We start from the raw sequence: 18,417 nt of genomic DNA on the forward strand, positions 1-18,417 counted from the left end.
ACTGTTTGTCCCGCCCATTTAGCGCAAACACTCCGCGCTGACATGAGACGAGCCAATCAAAACAGCAGAAAGCCCCGGCAGAATTTGAAGGGGGCGGTCCCGTGTGACGTCTGCTAATTTTTAATGGGAAGTGGGGAGTTTCACGCCACGCCTCTGCGTGAAGAATTTTTTAGTCAGATTTAAGCAAGTTGAATCTAGCTGCTCATAGAGCACATTTGATCGTTTAGCGTGGCAAGCCGTGGACATGGCCTACCATAACCAGTATAGACCACCTCACTATAACAGCGCGCCGCCCGATCAAGGCTTTTTATGGAATATATTTCAGAGGTGAGTGAAAACACGACCACCGATTCCGCATTTGAACGCCTGTCGATTTGACAAGCGCAGCAGGAAAGAGCATGTTCTTGCAAGTCACGTACAAGAAGATACGAAATGCGCTAGGAAACTTTAGTAAAGGGTTGTATAGCTCGCAAAAGCAAATGTCTGTAATGTTTTGTAGTTAGTCCCGCCGCATTTCGATTGCTTTTCAGCGGATAGCAGCCTCTTCTCGTCTGACTTTTATTATCAAGCCATTCAACACAGTTACTCAGTTTCTATTGCAACCGAGAATAACTCAAATACGCCTTTGCGTAGCTTTTAACAGTTTCGAATACCATATCTCATTTGTATATGTATTTATGTACGTATGTGTGTGTGTGTGTGTGTGTATATATATATATATATAAATAACACAGACATGCCATCTTATGGTATTCAAAACTGATATATATGCACACACAAACACGCGCGCGCATATAAGTGAGCGGAGAGTGAGTTGTTTTGGTTTAACAAAGTTGCTCGTCTCTATAGTAATAAATTATGTAATACTGCAGAGAATTGAGTTAAGGGCCGTTCACACGGGATACGTTTTTTTTATCGTTTCTTGCGCTTTTTTTTTTTTTTTTTTTTTTAATTGTTGGTTTATGTACACATACTGACGTATCTGGCCTTCGCGTCACTATGTTGTCACAACCGTTGCGATTTTGAGATGCCGTGGCAAGTTACAAGTAGTTAAACTTTCGTTTTGAACTCTAGAACGTGTACAAACGCCTCTTGGAACATTACACTGCCTTCCAAACGCTGAAACAGACCCAACTCAGTCAACGTAACCTAGCAACATTCATGTTTAAGTATTATCAAAATAAAATGATTGTTCCTTGGTCATATGACTCGGGAATGTCTAAAGGTGTTAGTGAGTCACTAGTGTTTATCTGTACATTACATGTGAGTCATATGTGAGCGTGTGTATTACTTAAGAGTTTCCGTGACAACTTTGAACTGCAAGGTGAATTGTGTCATATTATGGCTGGATTATGATTGCTTTTGGTGTATATGACCTAGTTGTGTATTTGTATTATATACAAAATAAGCGTTTGCAAGAGTTTTCTGTCTTTAGGTTGAAGCCACACACCCCCAATTATCATCATCCTTGTGTGAGGGAAAGTATGTAAAAGACAGCTATATATAAATACCCAAATAATACTGTGAAAAATGTATATTATAAATATGTGTAAAATATTATTTGCTATTAATTACATTATTATGTTTCTACTCACTATAGTACTGTACTGTTAGATGTATTATTTATGCAGTAAAATCTTTTTAATCACATTTTTATTTTAATTGATTTATTTAGTTTAATCTTAATTTTTATTATTTATTTATACATTTTTCACAGAATTTTTATCAGAACTTCTCTATTCTCTTTGTTGCTCCCTGGACCCCAGTTTAAAAGCCCCTGGACTCATAGCGATGATGGTCGCTGTGATGTTATTGGGAATGGGACGTGAGTGGAAAAAGCTCAGTTGGAAAGCCTACTGAAACACTAGGAAAACCAAAAGTTTTTTCCACTTTCCATAAAGGTAAAAGTGAGTAATGATCCAGATGTTCCTGTTCATTCTTTCCTTAAATGGTCAGTCTCTCGTTTAGTCAGTCCAGCTAGAAAATGAAACGTAATGATTCTCAAACCACTTCTTATCAGAATTCACTCGTACATAAAGAGTGAATGAAGTTGACAGTTGTTTCTGAATTCCTTGTGTGAATAAGAGTCACGAGTTCAAATATTGCCTGGTTGGGCAGGGTCTTGTTGGATAAACAAGCCAACAAGACATTCCTTTCACAGTTTACTGTGGTTATGGCCCAGACTACACTCTCTTTCAAGGTTTTAGCTGTCCGAATTATTGAGGAGGCCTCTCTCTAGCCCGTCACTTCTGTTTTTCTATGTTTTTTTCCTCAGCTGCCTCGAAATACTGGGGTTTTGTTGATGTGCTAGGCATATTGCTTGGTGCTTATTTCATAATAGTGTAGCACAGGATTTTGTAAAAGCCAGTCCTTTTCTTGCATAAGCTTTTTATTACAAAACAGACCAAATAATACATGTAATTTCCACATGGAATAACATTCACTTAAATTCAGCTCAGAAGGCTTGTAATGGAAACGTGTCTTTTTTACAATTTATGGAATGGAAAAGACACTCCCAACAGCAGAAATAGTCAACCCGCTCTGTGTGAGACAAACTTTCCCTCCTTTAAAGTCTCTGACATGCCTTGACTGAAATGAATCATAAAAATATCAACATGGGGCCGCGCCTTCGCAACCTCAATGAACGAATGAATGAATATGTGAGCAAATGAAAGAACAAATCAACTGGCTTCCCAAGACACACTTTTCTAAAATGTGCCATATGTAAACTCAAAGGAGAAGAAAATGTTTTTAGATGAATATAAATGGACAAAAAAACTTATTATTTCACTTTTTCAGAAACATGTAGTTTCTGAATCATTCTCCATATAAGCTTTTACTTTCAGTTTCATTTGAGCAGGCCCACATCCTGAGATTGTTTCCTATTTGTCCCATTATAGTTTTAGAACTCATTATTGTATTTCAGCCATTCACTAAAACAAAGGTTTTTAACATGAATTACATTATTTTGGCTAGCAAATGATCAAAAATGTTTCTGTTTCCTCCAGGGTAGATAAAGACAGGAGCGGGGCAATATCAGACACAGAGCTTCAGCAGGCATTATCAAATGGTATGTTTATTTTTTCCCATTTTTTTCCTTTTTTCTTACTTTGTAGTCAAAAGATTGAAAGGTAAATATTCAGCAAAGGCCCTCAAGTATAAACATGGTGTGAGTTTTCCATTCTAGCTTTTATGTCAGAGAATAATATCAGACTATTTAAGGAACCGGGTTTCTTTTACAGCAGAAAAACGTGTTTCTTGTACACACAGTAAATGTTTTACGTCAACAGTCATCTGATGGTTTTGTCAACACTGTTATTTTTGGTGGTACGATTTTGCACAATTTACATGTGCCGCGCTGATATTTCCATATGGAAATATTCTTTAATTTTGTTGCACTACAAATGAGTCTTTCATTTATTTTTTATTTCAGTGATCACATTCTGTATGATGATCTTTAAACATTGTTCCCCACTCTGGGGAAGATGTTAACAGTATTGTTGCTTAATGAAGATGTCCAAAGTGACTTTGGTTGCTAAATGAAGTTCTCGTTCATGCAATAACCATAATACTGTTCGCTTTTGAGGGTAACTTTTGGAGATTCCAGATACTTTCAATGCACTTTTTATGAATAGGGAGCACAGTGGGTCCTTTTCTCAACAAATGATCAGTGAAAGGAAGTGTTCAGAAAATGTTGATTGACCTCAGGACGTCAAACTTAATACTATGATCAAAGGTATTTTGACTTTAGGAGGTCAAATAAATACTAAATACTTGTTGTTTCTGATAATCTTATATTTCCCAGAAATCAAAGAATTTGTTTAATTTTTTTCTTATAACTTACATAATAGGGTTGAAGATTTAAAGGGATAGTTCACCCAGAAATGAAATTTACTCACCCTCAAGTTGTTCCAAACCTGTATAATTTTGCTTCTGCTGAACACAAAAAAATATATTTTGAATAATATGGGTAACCAAACAGTTGATGGACTCCACTGACTTCCATAGTATGGAGAAAAAATACTATGGAAGTCAATGGGGTCCATCAACTGTTTGGTTGCTGGCATTCTTCAAAATATTTTCTTTAATGTTCAGCAGAAGAAAAATCATACAGGTTTGGAACAACTTGAGGGTGAGTAAATGATGATAGAATTTTCATTTTCGAGTGAACTATCCCTTTAACTTGGTGAGTGCAGTCAATGAATTTGTGAAAAAATTAAGAAAATGGAATTAAATTATTAACTGTTATGTCTTCCCGACATGATATTATTTTTGAGTGTTAAGGAATGTTCCTTTTTTTTTAATGGGGAAAATGTAAAATGCAAAATGTGGGACAGATGGTCGAGACCTCTGAGGTAGAACAGGCCTAAATCACCAGCTTAGGGAAGGATACAGACATTTAATGCGTTTAAAAACTAGCTACTTTTCATGCAAGGCTAATTTTATTCTAGTTAATACTTTATTAAACATATCTATGGAAGCTTGTTTCTGCCACAGAATAAAAAACAAAAAGTAATTGCAACTTTTTGTCTTACAATTCTGACGTTTTCTCGCAATTGCAAATTTATATCTTGCAATTCTGCGAGGGAAAAAAGTTAGATTAAAAAGTAGGGCTGAAATGATTAGTCGACATTATCGACAATGTCGGCAATAAGGGCCTGCAATAACACGGTTTGACCAGTGGGGCGCTGTAGCGCTATACTGTAATGCAGCCCTCCTGGATGAAATCCAATAGAAGACGACACAGCATTTCAGAGTGCAAAGGAAGACGAACCACAGTAGAGTGTGGGAAAAATAAATAAAAATAAAAAAATGCTGTCATATGCAGGGCTGTCAACTCTCACACATTCAGACTCACGCAATTGACGTCCATTTTCTCACGCAGTGAAAAATGCATCACAGAGCAAAGAGAACACTGACAATGCGCCAACAGACGAAACAGAGCAGGTTACTTAAGATATATAACAAAGTTTCAGCTTTTAATTTCTGTTAATTTTACTATGAAATTTAAGCAATAAATGTGGTTTTGTGGATTAATGTGTCATGACAGATCGCTTTAGCACCTCAGTTCAAAGCTGTTGTTATGAACTCCATTATTTTGACAGCAAAATACAACAAAGAATGTCGTTTACATGTGGCGCGTCGATCCTGTGCGGTATGTAAGACTTTCAAGCTCTCTCTTTGCATGTGCGTGAGAGAAACAGCGTTCTCAGCAACGCGACGGCGAGTAGTTTGCGGTAGGTCGAATACAGGTACACTGCACATCCATTGAGTTGATTTGAAATATTACAGATCGCTTGACGGAGAGCGAAACTCTCAAGTGCTCAGTCAGCGAGTGAAAATATATCTATGCTAAACTTATACTTGGCCTCTAACACGCACACTGGCGAGTAAAATCTAAGAATTTATTAGCCAATGGCTAATGATAGACATTATTTAGTCGCCCAGAGTGAAGATTTAGTCGCATATGCGAGTGTTTTACTCGCATTGTAGACGGTTGTATCATCTCTTCCTTTTTACTACTAGTTATAGCACAAAATAAACATGAATGAACATCAGAAGGTATGTTGAAAGAACCAGTACAACTTTCAACTGGGGAAAGACATCAATAAAACAGCTTGTAAACAGTATTACATTTACCTCAGAAAAGCCATTCAGTGACCACAAACTTGGTAGTTAGCTAGAAAAATGAATTTTTCAAAAAATAAAAAAATAAAAAGTGCAGTATATTACATATTCCAAATGTAATATTAGTTGATAATAGATTATCAAAATAATTGTTTGTTGCAGCCCTAATAAAAAAGTCAATTACCAGTTTTTTATTCTGTGTTGCAAACAAGGCTTCCATAGTTCTCACTAAAAAAAAACATTGCATTTTTTGTGCCACCAATGTTTAAAAAAGTAATAGGACACCAAAGTCTTATTCATGAAATGTGCCTTATATCTCAAATATCTCCTTACCCTATTCTGCTTTATGAGCATATGGCTTTGCTGCCAAAGTGGGTCAGAGTTCTTTCACTCCTGCCAGAAGCTGTTATCTGCTCTGAGCAGAAAGGTTGATGTAGTCCTCGTCTCAATGAGGTGCAGAATTAGCAGGAAACTCTGTTATCATTCTTGAGAGTTGGCTGTGTGAGTTTAAGCTGAACAGTTCAATGATCCCAGCGCATGTTCCTGTCAGCACTGCTGCAGTGCAATGCTGTGTTATAGCACAGACACCATTGTCGCACTCTATACATTTCAGCGGCACAGCATCATGATGTATAGAACTGTGTAACATTGTCGTAACCCTGTGATATTATGAAGCAATATGCCAATTGTGTACTTTTGCAGAGGTTTGAAAACAGACACACGTGTTTGAGTATGTAGTGTATGGCTGGTGCCTTCCTGCGTTCTGTCCTTAGATTATTGGTTCTGTGGTCAGGTCAAGCCTTTCAGCACTGCAAAGGTCCATTACTCTGTTCTCTGAGTCTCTGAATGCACCTCAGGGACCCAACAGTCATGCTAGGGGTCTGACCTTAAACACTTATATGCTGGATATATCTATATATGTCTGCACTCTGCAGTATACACTCTTAAAAAATAAAGGTTGTTTATTGATATCAATGGTTCCATGAAGAACTTTTACCGTCCATGGAAATTTTCCATTGCACAAAAGATTCTTTATAGTTTTTCACACTAAGAAAAAATGGTTCTTTTAAGAACTGTTTACTTAAAGATTCTTTGGGAAACCTAAAATGTTTCTAATATGGCATCACTGCAAAAACCTCCTTTTGGAACCTTTATTTTTAAGAGTGTATGCATCTCTCAATATTTTCCAGCTTTGTATCTTGATATTAATGAAATTCCTCTGAAATAGCTTTTTTTTTTCTCTCTCTCTCAGAGAAAGAAAAAAAAAGTTTATTATCCATTGACAAGACTGTTCATAGATTATGAAAAATACACAATCATTATCATTATGTTGAACTAACACTTCTGTTAAAGGTGGGGTAAGCCATATTTCAAAAACACTGTTGGATATTGTTGATATTTGAAATCAACCCAAACAAACACACCCCTCTCTTCATTGCTCCACCTCCAAAACTCACCCTCTAATCCTAACCACCCTGCTCCGAGTCGGTCTCGAACCCCAATCGTTGCTGGCAGGTGAGGCAAGTGCAATAACAATGGTGCTAAACACCGCGTCTGTTTTCAGGTTTTCCCGTTTAGCTCTCTCCAGCGCTGGAAAGCTTTTCTAATATTAACGCGGGTCCTAAAGCGCTTGCCCAGTCATAAACCTTCATTCCAGTGATATTCTTTTGAGCTCTTTTGTATTGTCTCATCTCTCTTTCTGCAGTCTTTCTTCAAATCTCCTTCTTACTTATTCTCTCTCCTCGACCATCATATGCCCCCTAATGCTGATTCGCTACACGTTTGTTGTTGATGTCTGACTGACTAACTTCCAAACAGTGTTTTTGAAATATGGCTTACCCCACTTTTAATTGTCCAAGTCACCACTGTTATTCAAAAAAAAATTCCTGTTGTTCCCTACCAGTTGTTCTCCAACTGTTGTTTTTCAGGGTGTCTGGTTTTATTTGATTATCTTACAGTAAGTGGTCCCCTCTCAGCTCTGTCATTTAGCTGGCTCAACATATTTATGCACTCTTGATTTTCTCTGATGCTGCTCTAGGTGTTTGCTGGAGTGCTGCTGTTCACATAGATTTATATCAGAGGTCATTGCTGTAAGGAAGTGAAGCAGTGGCAGTGGGCAGCTGTGATTTACCATGTCATAACCGTTCAGTTCACTGACTCTAGCCGTGTTGCATTATGATTTCACTCCTGTGACCAGAGCATAATGAATTTTACTCAAAAATTATAAATGGAAAGAAAACATTTAAACTTGCTGTTAGGACTGTATAGCCATGTTTGACTTTTTATAGGACTACAGTTCCTGGCTTACTTGTTTCTCTCAGATGTGGTTTGGTGTCTGAAAGCAGAGTTTTTAGAGTTGTTTGCTTGTGGTGTGGTTGGATTCAGAGATGTATAATCATACATTTACATATCACATTTACATATCTATACCAGTCTTAATTTAATTAACACAATGTATGGTCAAAATGCTATACAAGTCTGATTACACAGTCTAACAAACTTTGATGTGAACTTCAACTGCAACATTACATGGTTTAAATCAGATTTTATGAATGACAGTCTGACCTTCACTGATAAAAGTGATGCTGTAGATTCAAATCAGATATATAGAAAAGTATCTTTTACAAACAACTTTGACCTCAGAGGACAATTTATCACTAGATGTTTATATGAAGTTCATTTTTTTTTTTTCATCTCCATGTGGTGATATAGTGACATTTATGAGGAAAATTCCTCACTGTAGATCAACAAAACAGAAATATGAGAAACTAAAAATAAAAATCTTGGTAAGATTTATTAATATTTGTAAAAGAAGTCTAATGCTCACCAAGGCTGCATTTATTCAATCAAAAATACAGTAAAAACTGTAATATTGTAAAATATTATTATTATTATTATTATTATTATTATTATTATTACAATTTAAAATGTTTTCTATTTTAACATATTTTAAAATGTAATTTATTCCTGTGATGGCAAAGCTAAATTCTGTTTAGCAGCCATTACTCCAGTCTTCAGTGTCACATGATCCTTCAGAAATCATTCTAACATGATGATTTGGTGCTCAAGAAACATTTCTTATTATTAACAATGTTAGTTGTGCTGCTTAATATTTTTTTGTGAAAACCGTAATACATTTTTGAATAGAAAGTTCGAAAGTCTGTAATCATGAAAAAGTCTTTACTGTCACGTTTGGTCAATTCAATTGCATAGTTGCTGAAAATTATTAATTTCTGTAAAGAACAGTCTATGGTTTGTATGCCTGCGCTGTTTCACAAATACTCAAGGAAACAGCCGTAATTATATTGTCATGAGGACAAAAATATATTTTATGTATTTTTTTAATAATAAAAAAGTTCTATAAAAATAAATTTGTACATCCAGTAAATTTCTTAGTTCACTCACCTCTAAAAGCTGTAGTAAAAAGCTCATTTTTGACCCTTTATGCTATTATAGCATCTTTTTCTAAGCCTAGTCTCTTAACATGAAATTATGTTTTATCAGCTGTGTTTGTTTCTTGAATATGATTTAAAAAGAAGTGCTTGTGTAACATGCAGTGTTGTTGTATGCGGCAGATGGCTGTGTACTTGTCTAGTGAATTGATGTGAATGTTGCTGTTTTTCCATGATTCCTCTGGAGTGGGCAGTGCTGTGACTGGAGCCAGTGTGCAGCACATAGGGGCGTCTTTGTGCCTGAATTCAGACCCGCCTCCTTTCCAGTCCTTGCCACTAGCAGCCAATCTCCCTCTGAGATAGCACCACGCTATTCACACTATTTCCAACAGCCTACCTAATATGGTCAGGGTGACCTTGGTGGCTCAAATATGTTTCTTTTTTTTTGTTTTGTTTTTTTTTTGCAGGAACACACTTCCTTTCATTACAAAGGTTATTTTTTCCCTTCTGTTCTTCCTGCTTCCCTGGGCTATTCACATCTATCCTCTTCCCACTAACTAGAGGAGCATCCTGATTATTCAACAGTGCAAGTCCTTCCTCTCTCTCATAGCGGCTCTGTCAGTGTGTGTGAGGCCATGACTCAGCATTGCGAAGAAGAATGGCTTTATTTTACAGCTGTACGTTTCAGTCCTGTGTCTTCTGGTGGTGTTACGCAGAGTACGCCCACTATGTGTTGTAGGTGTGCTAAGATAAGCACGCTCAAACAAATGATAGTGTTATTTCAGCCAGAGCAGAAAGGGAGGGTTCACTGAGCTGGGATCAGAGACTGACCTATATAGACTATAAAGTGTGTTCCTCAAGGTCAGTAAAGGGTGCCTACTGAAGCGTACCTGAAATGTCTTTCTTACTACCTTCATGTTATGACCATAATGCCACTCCCTAATGATCTCACCATAGACATTACAAATCAAGCCTAAAGGAGACTGTAAATGAATAGAGGAACATGATTAAAATAGAAACATACAGCTGTGTTGTGACCGCTGGCTGTCTTAAAAATGATATGAAATCTGACTCTATTGAATAAGTGTTCCTGGTTTTACTGTCTATAATTACCCAGTGTGTATTATTCTAATGTAGAAAAAGAGTTCCTTTTCATAATCTTTTATTAAAATGTCATTCCCTTTTAGAAGGTGCATAAAGGTTTGGTAACACTTACTATTTGAATGTGTTTGTTACCCTTGATACATGTACACCGATCAGGCATAACATTATGACCACTGACAGGTGAAGTGAATAACACTAATTATCTCTTCATCAGTGGGTGGGATATATTAGGCAGCAAGTGAACATTTTGTCCTCAAAGTTGAGGTGTTAGAAGCAGGAAAAATGGGCAAGCGTAAGGATTTGAGCGAGTTTGACACGGCCAAAATTGTGATGGTTAGATGACTGGGTCAGAGCATCTCCAAAACTGAAGCTCTTGTGGGGTGTTCCTGGCCTGCAGTGGTCAGTATCTATCAAAAGTGGTCCAAGGAAGGAACAGTGGTGAATCGGTGACAGGGTCATAGGCAGCCAAGGCTCATTGATGCACATGGGGAGCGAAGGCTGGCCCGTGTGTTCCGATCCAACAGACGAGCTACTGTAGTTCAAATTGCTCAAGAAGTTAATGCTGGTTCTGATAGAAAGGTGTCAGAATACTCAGTGCATCGCAGTTTGTTGCGTAGACTGCCGCAGACCAGTCATGGTGCCCATGCTGACCCTTGTCCACCACGGAAAGCGCCAACAGTGGGCATGTGAGCATCAGAACTGGACCACGTAGCAATGGAAGAAGGTGGCCTGATCTGATGAATCACGTTTTCTTTTACATCACGTGGATGGCCGAGTGTGTGTGCGTCGCTTACCTGGGGTTCACATGGCACCAGGATGCACTATGGGAAGAAGGCAAGCCGGCGGTGGCAGTGTGATGCTTTGGGCAATGTTCTGCTGGGAAACCTTGGGTCCTGCCATCCATGTGGATGTTACTTTGATACGTACCACCTACTTAAGCATTGTTGCAGACCATGTACACCCTTTCATGGAAACCACAAAAGCAACAAAGCAAAAATGGTTCAGGAATGGTTTAAGGAGCACAACAACAAGTTTGAGGTGTAGACTTGGCCTCCAAATTCCCCAGATCTCAATCCAATTGAGCATCTGTAGGATGTGCTGAACAAACAAGTCGAATGGAGGCTCCACCTTGCAACTTACAGGACATAAAGGATCTGCTGCTAACATTTTGGTGACAGATACCACAGCACACCTTCAGGTGTCCGTGCCTCAACGGGTCAGGGCTGTTTTGGCAGTAAAAGGGGGACCAACACAATATTAGGAAGGTGGTCATAATGTTATGCCTGATCTGTGTATTTACTATAGTAATAAATGTAAATGATGCATAATTACAAGTAACTAACGCTAAACCAAACGCTAAACTTATAGTAAGTACATGTTGTTAATTAATATTCTTCAGAACTTAATTGTGCAGTCATATAGCAACAAGGACACATTGAAAGTAAATTTTTTCTGCTAACGTAATCTCTGTAATATGACACTATATCATTAATTCATTCATATAGAATATAGGAGTATATTATATTTGTAAGGGAATATTGATGACGGTACTCTGAATTATTATAATTATATATATATATATATATATATATTATACTATATATATACTTAAATACATCCCGATGCATGACATATAAATGTATCAACATTTTACTTACAGGAATGATTGGCATATTGATTCAAGCTTCTGTTTGTTGTTTTAATAATTTAGTTTTAAATGGAAACTGACTGTTATCTGTTTTGTTTCATCTCCAGGTACATGGACACCTTTCAACCCTGTGACCGTCAGATCAATTATATGTGAGTATTATTATTGTCTTGTATTCACAAAACCGTATTCATTGGCCGTTTCTCAATGTGCGTTCTTTAGCGATCTTCTGTTCTCATACTACGTAATCATGAACCATCAAAGTTCAGTTTCAATACTCAAGAACGCAAGTAGAAACTCAATAGAAACGTTAAAAAAACCCAAAAGTCACCGCAGGCAGACGGCGTAACCCTGTAAGCTTTAAACTTCTTATTTGTTCTCATTCAAGAGATTCTTGCTGAAAGTTCGCAAATATTAGGCAGCTTGTGAAAGTAAACATTTGCTGTTTTGTTTGGCATAATTTAAATGAAGTTCTAATAGAAAGCCTGCGGCATTAAAAGAATCTTGACGTTGACAGAGCGAACATTAAATATACATACTCATGTAAAATAAAAAGATATCAAATAATAACAATAATGCAAGTAAATATTTTAATAGGTTATGACATCTGTGATGTTATGCTTTATTTATTATGCATTGGGTGGTGCTGTCCCACTGCCTAATATGTGCTGAACGGTCAGTCAAACAACAAGATCTCAATTCTCACAAGGATGCTTTCTCTGTCCTCGTGTCCTTCCCAGTTTGTTATTTTAAGTTAGCCTGGCAAGACCGGTCTCCACAAAAACACAAGTTCTTTGCATTCTTAGAATTGAGAAATAGCCATTAGCTTTTTCTTTTTTGTCTCATAATCCTCTGTTTGTTTGTGAGCTCCATGACAACCTAGATTGTTTCCTATTACCACATTTAGCTTAGAAAGGTTTAGTTGTTTCAGCTCAAACTGGAAGCATGTAGCTGTCATCTGCCTTTAAAGTTGCTCAGAAAATAGAAGATTTTTTTCTTAAGCAACAGAAATCGTCAGAGCTTTTCTTGAGAACGTTAGTCAATAATAATTGACTGTGTATAATGATTCTTCACTCCAGAATAAGTCGATCGCTTTCAGCACACCAAGTTAATACACTTGGGCATCGTAACAGCTCAATCATGGGATACATTTCCACCTGTTTTTGTCGATCTCAGACAGTTTAAGCTTCTATCTTGTACTCAATCTTTTCAAATCCAGGGCAAAATGTTATGAACCATACTTTGTAAACATAGTAAATGGTTTTGACAGAAAATCACCAGTCACTTTACCACAAAAGCAAAGTAATGCAATAAACCATAACATTTGAGGATTAAATGTGACCAAACATTCCCTAAATGCTTTCTTTTCTTTTCAGCTATGTTTGATCGGGAGAACAAAGGCGGGGTCAACTTCAACGAGTTTGCCGGCGTTTGGAAGTACATCACAGACTGGCAGAACATCTTCCGCACCTACGACAGGGACAACTCAGGGTTTATCGACAAGAACGAGCTCAAACAGGCTCTCACCGGCTTTGGTGAGTTCGTAATGCTTACTTATTGACTGCTATTAATGGAAAGCCGGAGGTGATAGATGCATTCAGTGAGGTGTTTAGAAGAAAATCCTGTAGGAATGAGAGGCAGGGACACTGATGCACAAAACCAATAAGAGGAAGGACAAATAAACTGATGGAACCACTGATGGAAAATTATTAATGTCACCCTTGAGGAAAATATTGAATTAACTTCAAACGCTTCTCTCTCTGCACAGGTTATCGTCTTTCAGATCAGTTCTACAACACACTGATAGAGAAATTTGACCGTCAGAAGAGGGGCCAAGTGGCTTTTGATGACTTCATTCAGTGCTGTATTGTACTACAGGTAATGATCTGTGTTATATGCAACATTTGCAGTTTCTTTATAAGGACAGTTCATCCAGAAATGAAAATGCTGTCAGTTTTTCCACACCCTCCAAACCCATGATTTTCTTTCTTCTGTGGAATACAAAAGGAGAATTTTTGAAGAATATCCTTTCTATTCTTTTTCAAATAATGAAAGTAAATGGGTACTTGGACTGTCAAGCTCCAAAATAACAAAAATATCCTTAAACATATTATAAAATTGGTCAATGCAAGTTGTGTGCTATACTCGTAATTTTAAGATATTGTTCGATAGCTTTGTGTGAGCAACAAACAGAATTTTTGTTGTTATTTGCGGACACTCTTGACATTCGCCATCAATGAAGAGTTCTTGATAGATTAATGTATGTTTCATGAATTAATAGTTCTTAAGAATCAGATCTTTTCAATTAATTGACTGACCAGACTGCATGATTTGTAACCTGCTTCATCATTTTGAGTCACTTTTACCCAGAAACACATTTTGAGTTTTATACACTGAAAATGTATTAAAGGGGTAGTTCAACCAAAAATGAAAATTATCCCATGATTTACTCATCCTCAAGCCATCCTAGGTGTATATGACTATCTTCTTTCAGACGAACACAATTGGAGATATATTTAAAAATATCCTTAGTCATCCAAGGTTTGTAATGGTTGTGAATGGGGGGCTGCGTTTGGAAGCCAAAAATAATGCATCCATCCATTAAAAAAGTAATCCATATGACTCCAGTTGGTTAATAAAGGCCTTCTGAAGCGAAGGTATGCATTTTTGTCAGAAACATATACATATTTAAAACTTTATAAATTCAAATAACTAGCTTCCGGTGGATGACCGTACACAGAATGCGCAAGTCGATTTGCGGCGGAAGAGTAACCCGACGCATGATGCAGTGACGAACATGGAAGCTTAGAGGATAGAGCAAAACAAAACCCGGGTCACGAATTAGAGGTCTAAAACAAGAAATTTTAAAGAGAAATGTCAGAGGATTTTGATATAAGAGAAGAGGAGCTTGAGTTTGTTGCACAGCCTTATTTGTTTGAACCGTGAGAGGCATCTAAGCTTACAGTACTCCTACATCCTGCGTCATACTTCGCGTCAGAGGAAAACTCATTTGGCGCAAGTCGACTTGCGCATTCTGCGTACGGTCGTCTGTCGGAAGCTAGTTATTTGAATTTATAAAGTTTTAAATATGGATATTTTTCTTACAAAAACTCATTGCTTCGCTTCAGAAGGCCTTTATTAACCCTCTGGAGTCATATTGATTACTTTTTTTTTTTTTTATGAATGGATGCATTATTTTTGGCTTCAAAACGCAGCCCCCATTCACAACCATTATAACCCTTGGATGACTAAGGATATTTTTAGATACATCTCTGATTGTGTTCGTCTGAAAGAAGATAGTCATATACACCTAGGATGGCTTGAGGGTGAGTAAATCATGGGATAATTTTCATTTTTGGGTGAACTATCCCTTTAAAGTGCCCCTATTATGCTATTTTAAAGGTTCATGATTTTGTTTTAGAGGTCTCCTACAATAGGTTTACATGCTTCCAAGGTCAAAAAACACTTTAATTTTCTCATAATGTACATTGCACCTAATTGAGACTAAAGAGTCTGAAAATGGTTGTTTTGAAGAATCAGTCTTTCTAAACCCCTCCTGTCCGTGAGCCTACTCTGCTCTGATTGGCCCAGTCTGTTGTGATTGGTCTACTGCTAACCGCTCCTATCAGAAACGAAACATACATTACCATATTCAACAATATTATTGATTCGACTGCACTGACACTATTGGATGAGAACCAAACTGAGCTGGATGATGATATCGCTGTTTTCTGCAGAACTGCTTTATAGATAAAAATGAACTAATTTAATAATTGATGATCTTTATAATGGAACTGAATCAACACACTGAACTGAATTCAGCTGAACAATTACATTATTTTCTTTTAGAGCTGCTGTAGTGCCGAAATAAACTGTTTGTATCATTGAATCATTTTCCTGTTATCACAATAAAGCTGCTTTGAAACAATCTGTATTGTATAAAGCGGTATATAAATAAAGGTGGCTTGACTTGACCATATCTGAATTTCAGAAGACTTTGCTCTTGATTCATAGACCACTTTTGTGATACTTTCATGGTGCATTTGTGTCCTTTTTGAAGCTTGACACTTGTGTCCTCATTCATTGTAATTACATAGAAGACCACAGTCTTGTTTTGTGTTAAGCAGAAGAACGAAATCCAAATGGGTTTGGAACAGTTCATCATAATGCAGTGAAGTATACCTAAGACTGACTGTCTATATTTTTACTTAAACAGAGGTTAACTGACGTGTTTCGGCGATATGACACAGATCAGGACGGCTGGATCCAGGTGTCGTACGAGCAGTATCTGTCAATGGTCTTCAACGTGGTATAGCACAACACAAGCACACCTGCACTCTCCTGTGCCAAACGCCAAATGTCCCTCCCCACACGGTCCTCAGCAGAGACTAGTCACTACTACCCTCTACAGGACGACACGGGGACGGGATCTTTATGACTCTTTATTCCGTCTGTCTGTCTGTTTGTTCGTCTGTTAGTAGCCATATCATATTTCTTAACCATTATTATTGAAAGAATTATGGAATATCACTCTTTCTCTGTGTTTAATGAATGTCGACATTGTGAAAATCATATTAAGACTCAGTTGCATGCTTTTTGATAAACCTCCTTAATGTCAAAGCATGAACTAATGTTTCTTTCTTTGGCTGAATTCATGTTTACAATGAAATACTGTGAGTGCAGGTTGTGTTCGCCATGTTAAGATCCTTTTATTTGGATTGACTGTCAGCTCTTCCATATATTTGTAAAGAATTATATTTTTAATCTGCACAATAATGTAATTCAACCTTTTATTTTAGGAAGGAGGTACATATGCTTTTGTATGCCTTTTTCATGCATGATGCCTTACAACTGTTAAAATAACAAAACAAAAAAAGCTGTTTTATTAAAAACTGGAACATGTTTGAAAATGAGTCTTTCATTTGTATGCGCATCTTTTCATGAATGCTACTAATGAGCTATTTGAGCAATTTTTGATTTTAGATTAAGGACATGGACACCTACCAAAAGTCTGACAGCATACAAAAGATAAATGAGTGTCATTACTGTCAAATGTGATCCTTTTTTTTTTTTTTTTTTTGGTTAGATTTCATGTTCTCTTTATATATAGCACAATTCTACCCCCTAGTGTATAGTTTTGTGTAATACATGCTTGGGCAGGCTAAATATATTTCTTCTTTAGCAATCCATTAAAACGGTAAAATAATGGCCCACCCCTAAATAACAACAAACATTTATTTACTGAGGATTTCTTTCTCCGCCTCCACTTTACTTGTGTATGCGCGCTTTAGTAGGGGAGACCGGGGTGTGTAACACGGGGTTAGTTGTCATGCTAACTTCATACCCACAAGCTAAAACAGTTAGTTGTGTTATGGCTGTTCGGTGTGGGGAATGACCGCATTTCTTTATATTTGAGTCCAACAAGTTCAAACTCTATGAGCCGTGCATTTGTGTTCATTATTAACGTACAGAGCTGACTGAAACACTGCCAGCCAGCGGGACATTAAACAGGAAGTGTTTGTCCGAGCTCACAAATGGTTTTGCAAGGGAACGCAAATATCTTTGCGAGAGAACACAAAAGTTGCGAGGGAATGCAAAAAATTTGAAAAAAAAAAAAAAAAAAAATTCCCATCCCCAATTTTTTATACCACCACATCCCTTTAGGGGCTCCGTAAAGGTTGAACCACTGTACTCACATGAACTGTTTCAATATGTCTCGGCAATCAATAGGGGAGAGTGGGGTAAGATGAGCCATTTTTTACTTATGTGGTCCTCAAGATAAGGGAAAATGAGGCAGAAGCACAATGAAAGTATTTAAAGTAATTTCAGGATGTTCCCTATCATTTTAAATGATCAGAATACATCTATGACAAAGGGTTCTAGAAATATGGCTTCTTATAAAAAAGTGATCCTCTGGCTCAATTTACCCCAGGTTAGGGGTAAGTTGAGCCAAGTCAGTAGGTGGGTGTACACTGACCATCTAACTGAATCTGAATCAAACCCATGTGAAATTTTAAAGATAATGTACCTATTTTAAAAACTAATTTAATACTCAAATTTCCTTTTACAAATATTCTTTGTAAAAATATTTTACAAATGTTTCTTTTTAAAAGCTAAATTAAACAACATAAAACCAACCAAATGAAGTTGAAATTTCAGTATCTTTAATTGTTTGCATTTCTGAAACTATATGTTGAACATCAAAGTTGTAACCTTCCCATAAACAGACTAAACAGAGAGTTTGTTGAGTAAAATTAAATAAAAACTAAAGAATGAATAAATGTCACTGAAACTAATAAACGTTTTAGTCAAAAGGTTCTTGACATGGTAGTTTTTCTGCAATGTCGACCATGTTAGGCCATTAGGGACTACAGGTGGAAAGATATATCTGATTAAACATCCTCTGGTTCGTATCAGAGAAGGATTTGGTGTACTAGTACACTATTCCTATCAAATAAACTCGAAAATAAAGATAAACTAAACCAGTTGCGTAATATTACATTGAAATGACACCAGTTTATCCTTCAGATTTAACTTAAATTAATTAAGTTAAAGTTAAGACGCTGACTCAATTTACCCCACAGCATTTGGCTCACTTTGCCCCATAGCTGCCATTTCAGGAAAAGCTAGCTATTTTACCAATTC

The 18,417-nt window shown here is 36.9% G+C and overlaps 1 protein-coding gene across 3 annotated transcripts; it reads left to right on the forward strand.

Annotated features, from left to right (window-relative positions):
- The first annotated feature begins 115 nt into the window (after positions 1-115).
- pdcd6 (programmed cell death 6) lies at positions 116-16,685 on the forward strand. 3 transcript variants are annotated; one of them, XM_051881559.1, is made up of 6 exons: positions 116-327; positions 3,009-3,070; positions 11,880-11,924; positions 13,149-13,307; positions 13,541-13,650; positions 15,989-16,685. In XM_051881559.1, the coding sequence occupies exons 1-6, from the start codon at positions 245-247 to the stop codon at positions 16,085-16,087; spliced, it is 558 nt and encodes a 185-aa protein (XP_051737519.1). In that variant the 5' UTR covers positions 116-244; the 3' UTR covers positions 16,088-16,685. The 3 variants fall into 3 exon arrangements, with proteins under 3 accessions (XP_051737519.1, XP_051737521.1, XP_051737520.1); XM_051881560.1 differs by lacking the exon at positions 116-327 and adding an exon at positions 1,792-1,901; XM_051881561.1 differs by lacking the exon at positions 3,009-3,070 and having other exon boundaries at positions 187-327.
- The last annotated feature ends 1,732 nt before the right edge of the window (positions 16,686-18,417 follow it).

The sequence above is a fragment of the Ctenopharyngodon idella genome, chromosome 23 (genome assembly GCF_019924925.1).
Source record: "Ctenopharyngodon idella isolate HZGC_01 chromosome 23, HZGC01, whole genome shotgun sequence".
In the NCBI taxonomy this organism is placed as follows: domain Eukaryota; kingdom Metazoa; phylum Chordata; class Actinopteri; order Cypriniformes; family Xenocyprididae; genus Ctenopharyngodon; species Ctenopharyngodon idella.

What these genes read in the sequence shown, in the direction of transcription:
- pdcd6 (XM_051881559.1), top strand. Translation starts at nt 245, where the DNA reads ATGGCCTACCATAACCAGTATAGACCACCTCACTATAACAGCGCGCCG. An exon ending in TTATGGAATATATTTCAGAG is followed by an intron (nt 328 to 3,008) that starts GTGAGTGAAAAC and finishes TGTTTCCTCCAG; the next exon opens with GGTAGATAAAGACAGGAGCG. An exon ending in AGTGCTGTATTGTACTACAG is followed by an intron (nt 13,651 to 15,988) that starts GTAATGATCTGT and finishes TTACTTAAACAG; the next exon opens with AGGTTAACTGACGTGTTTCG.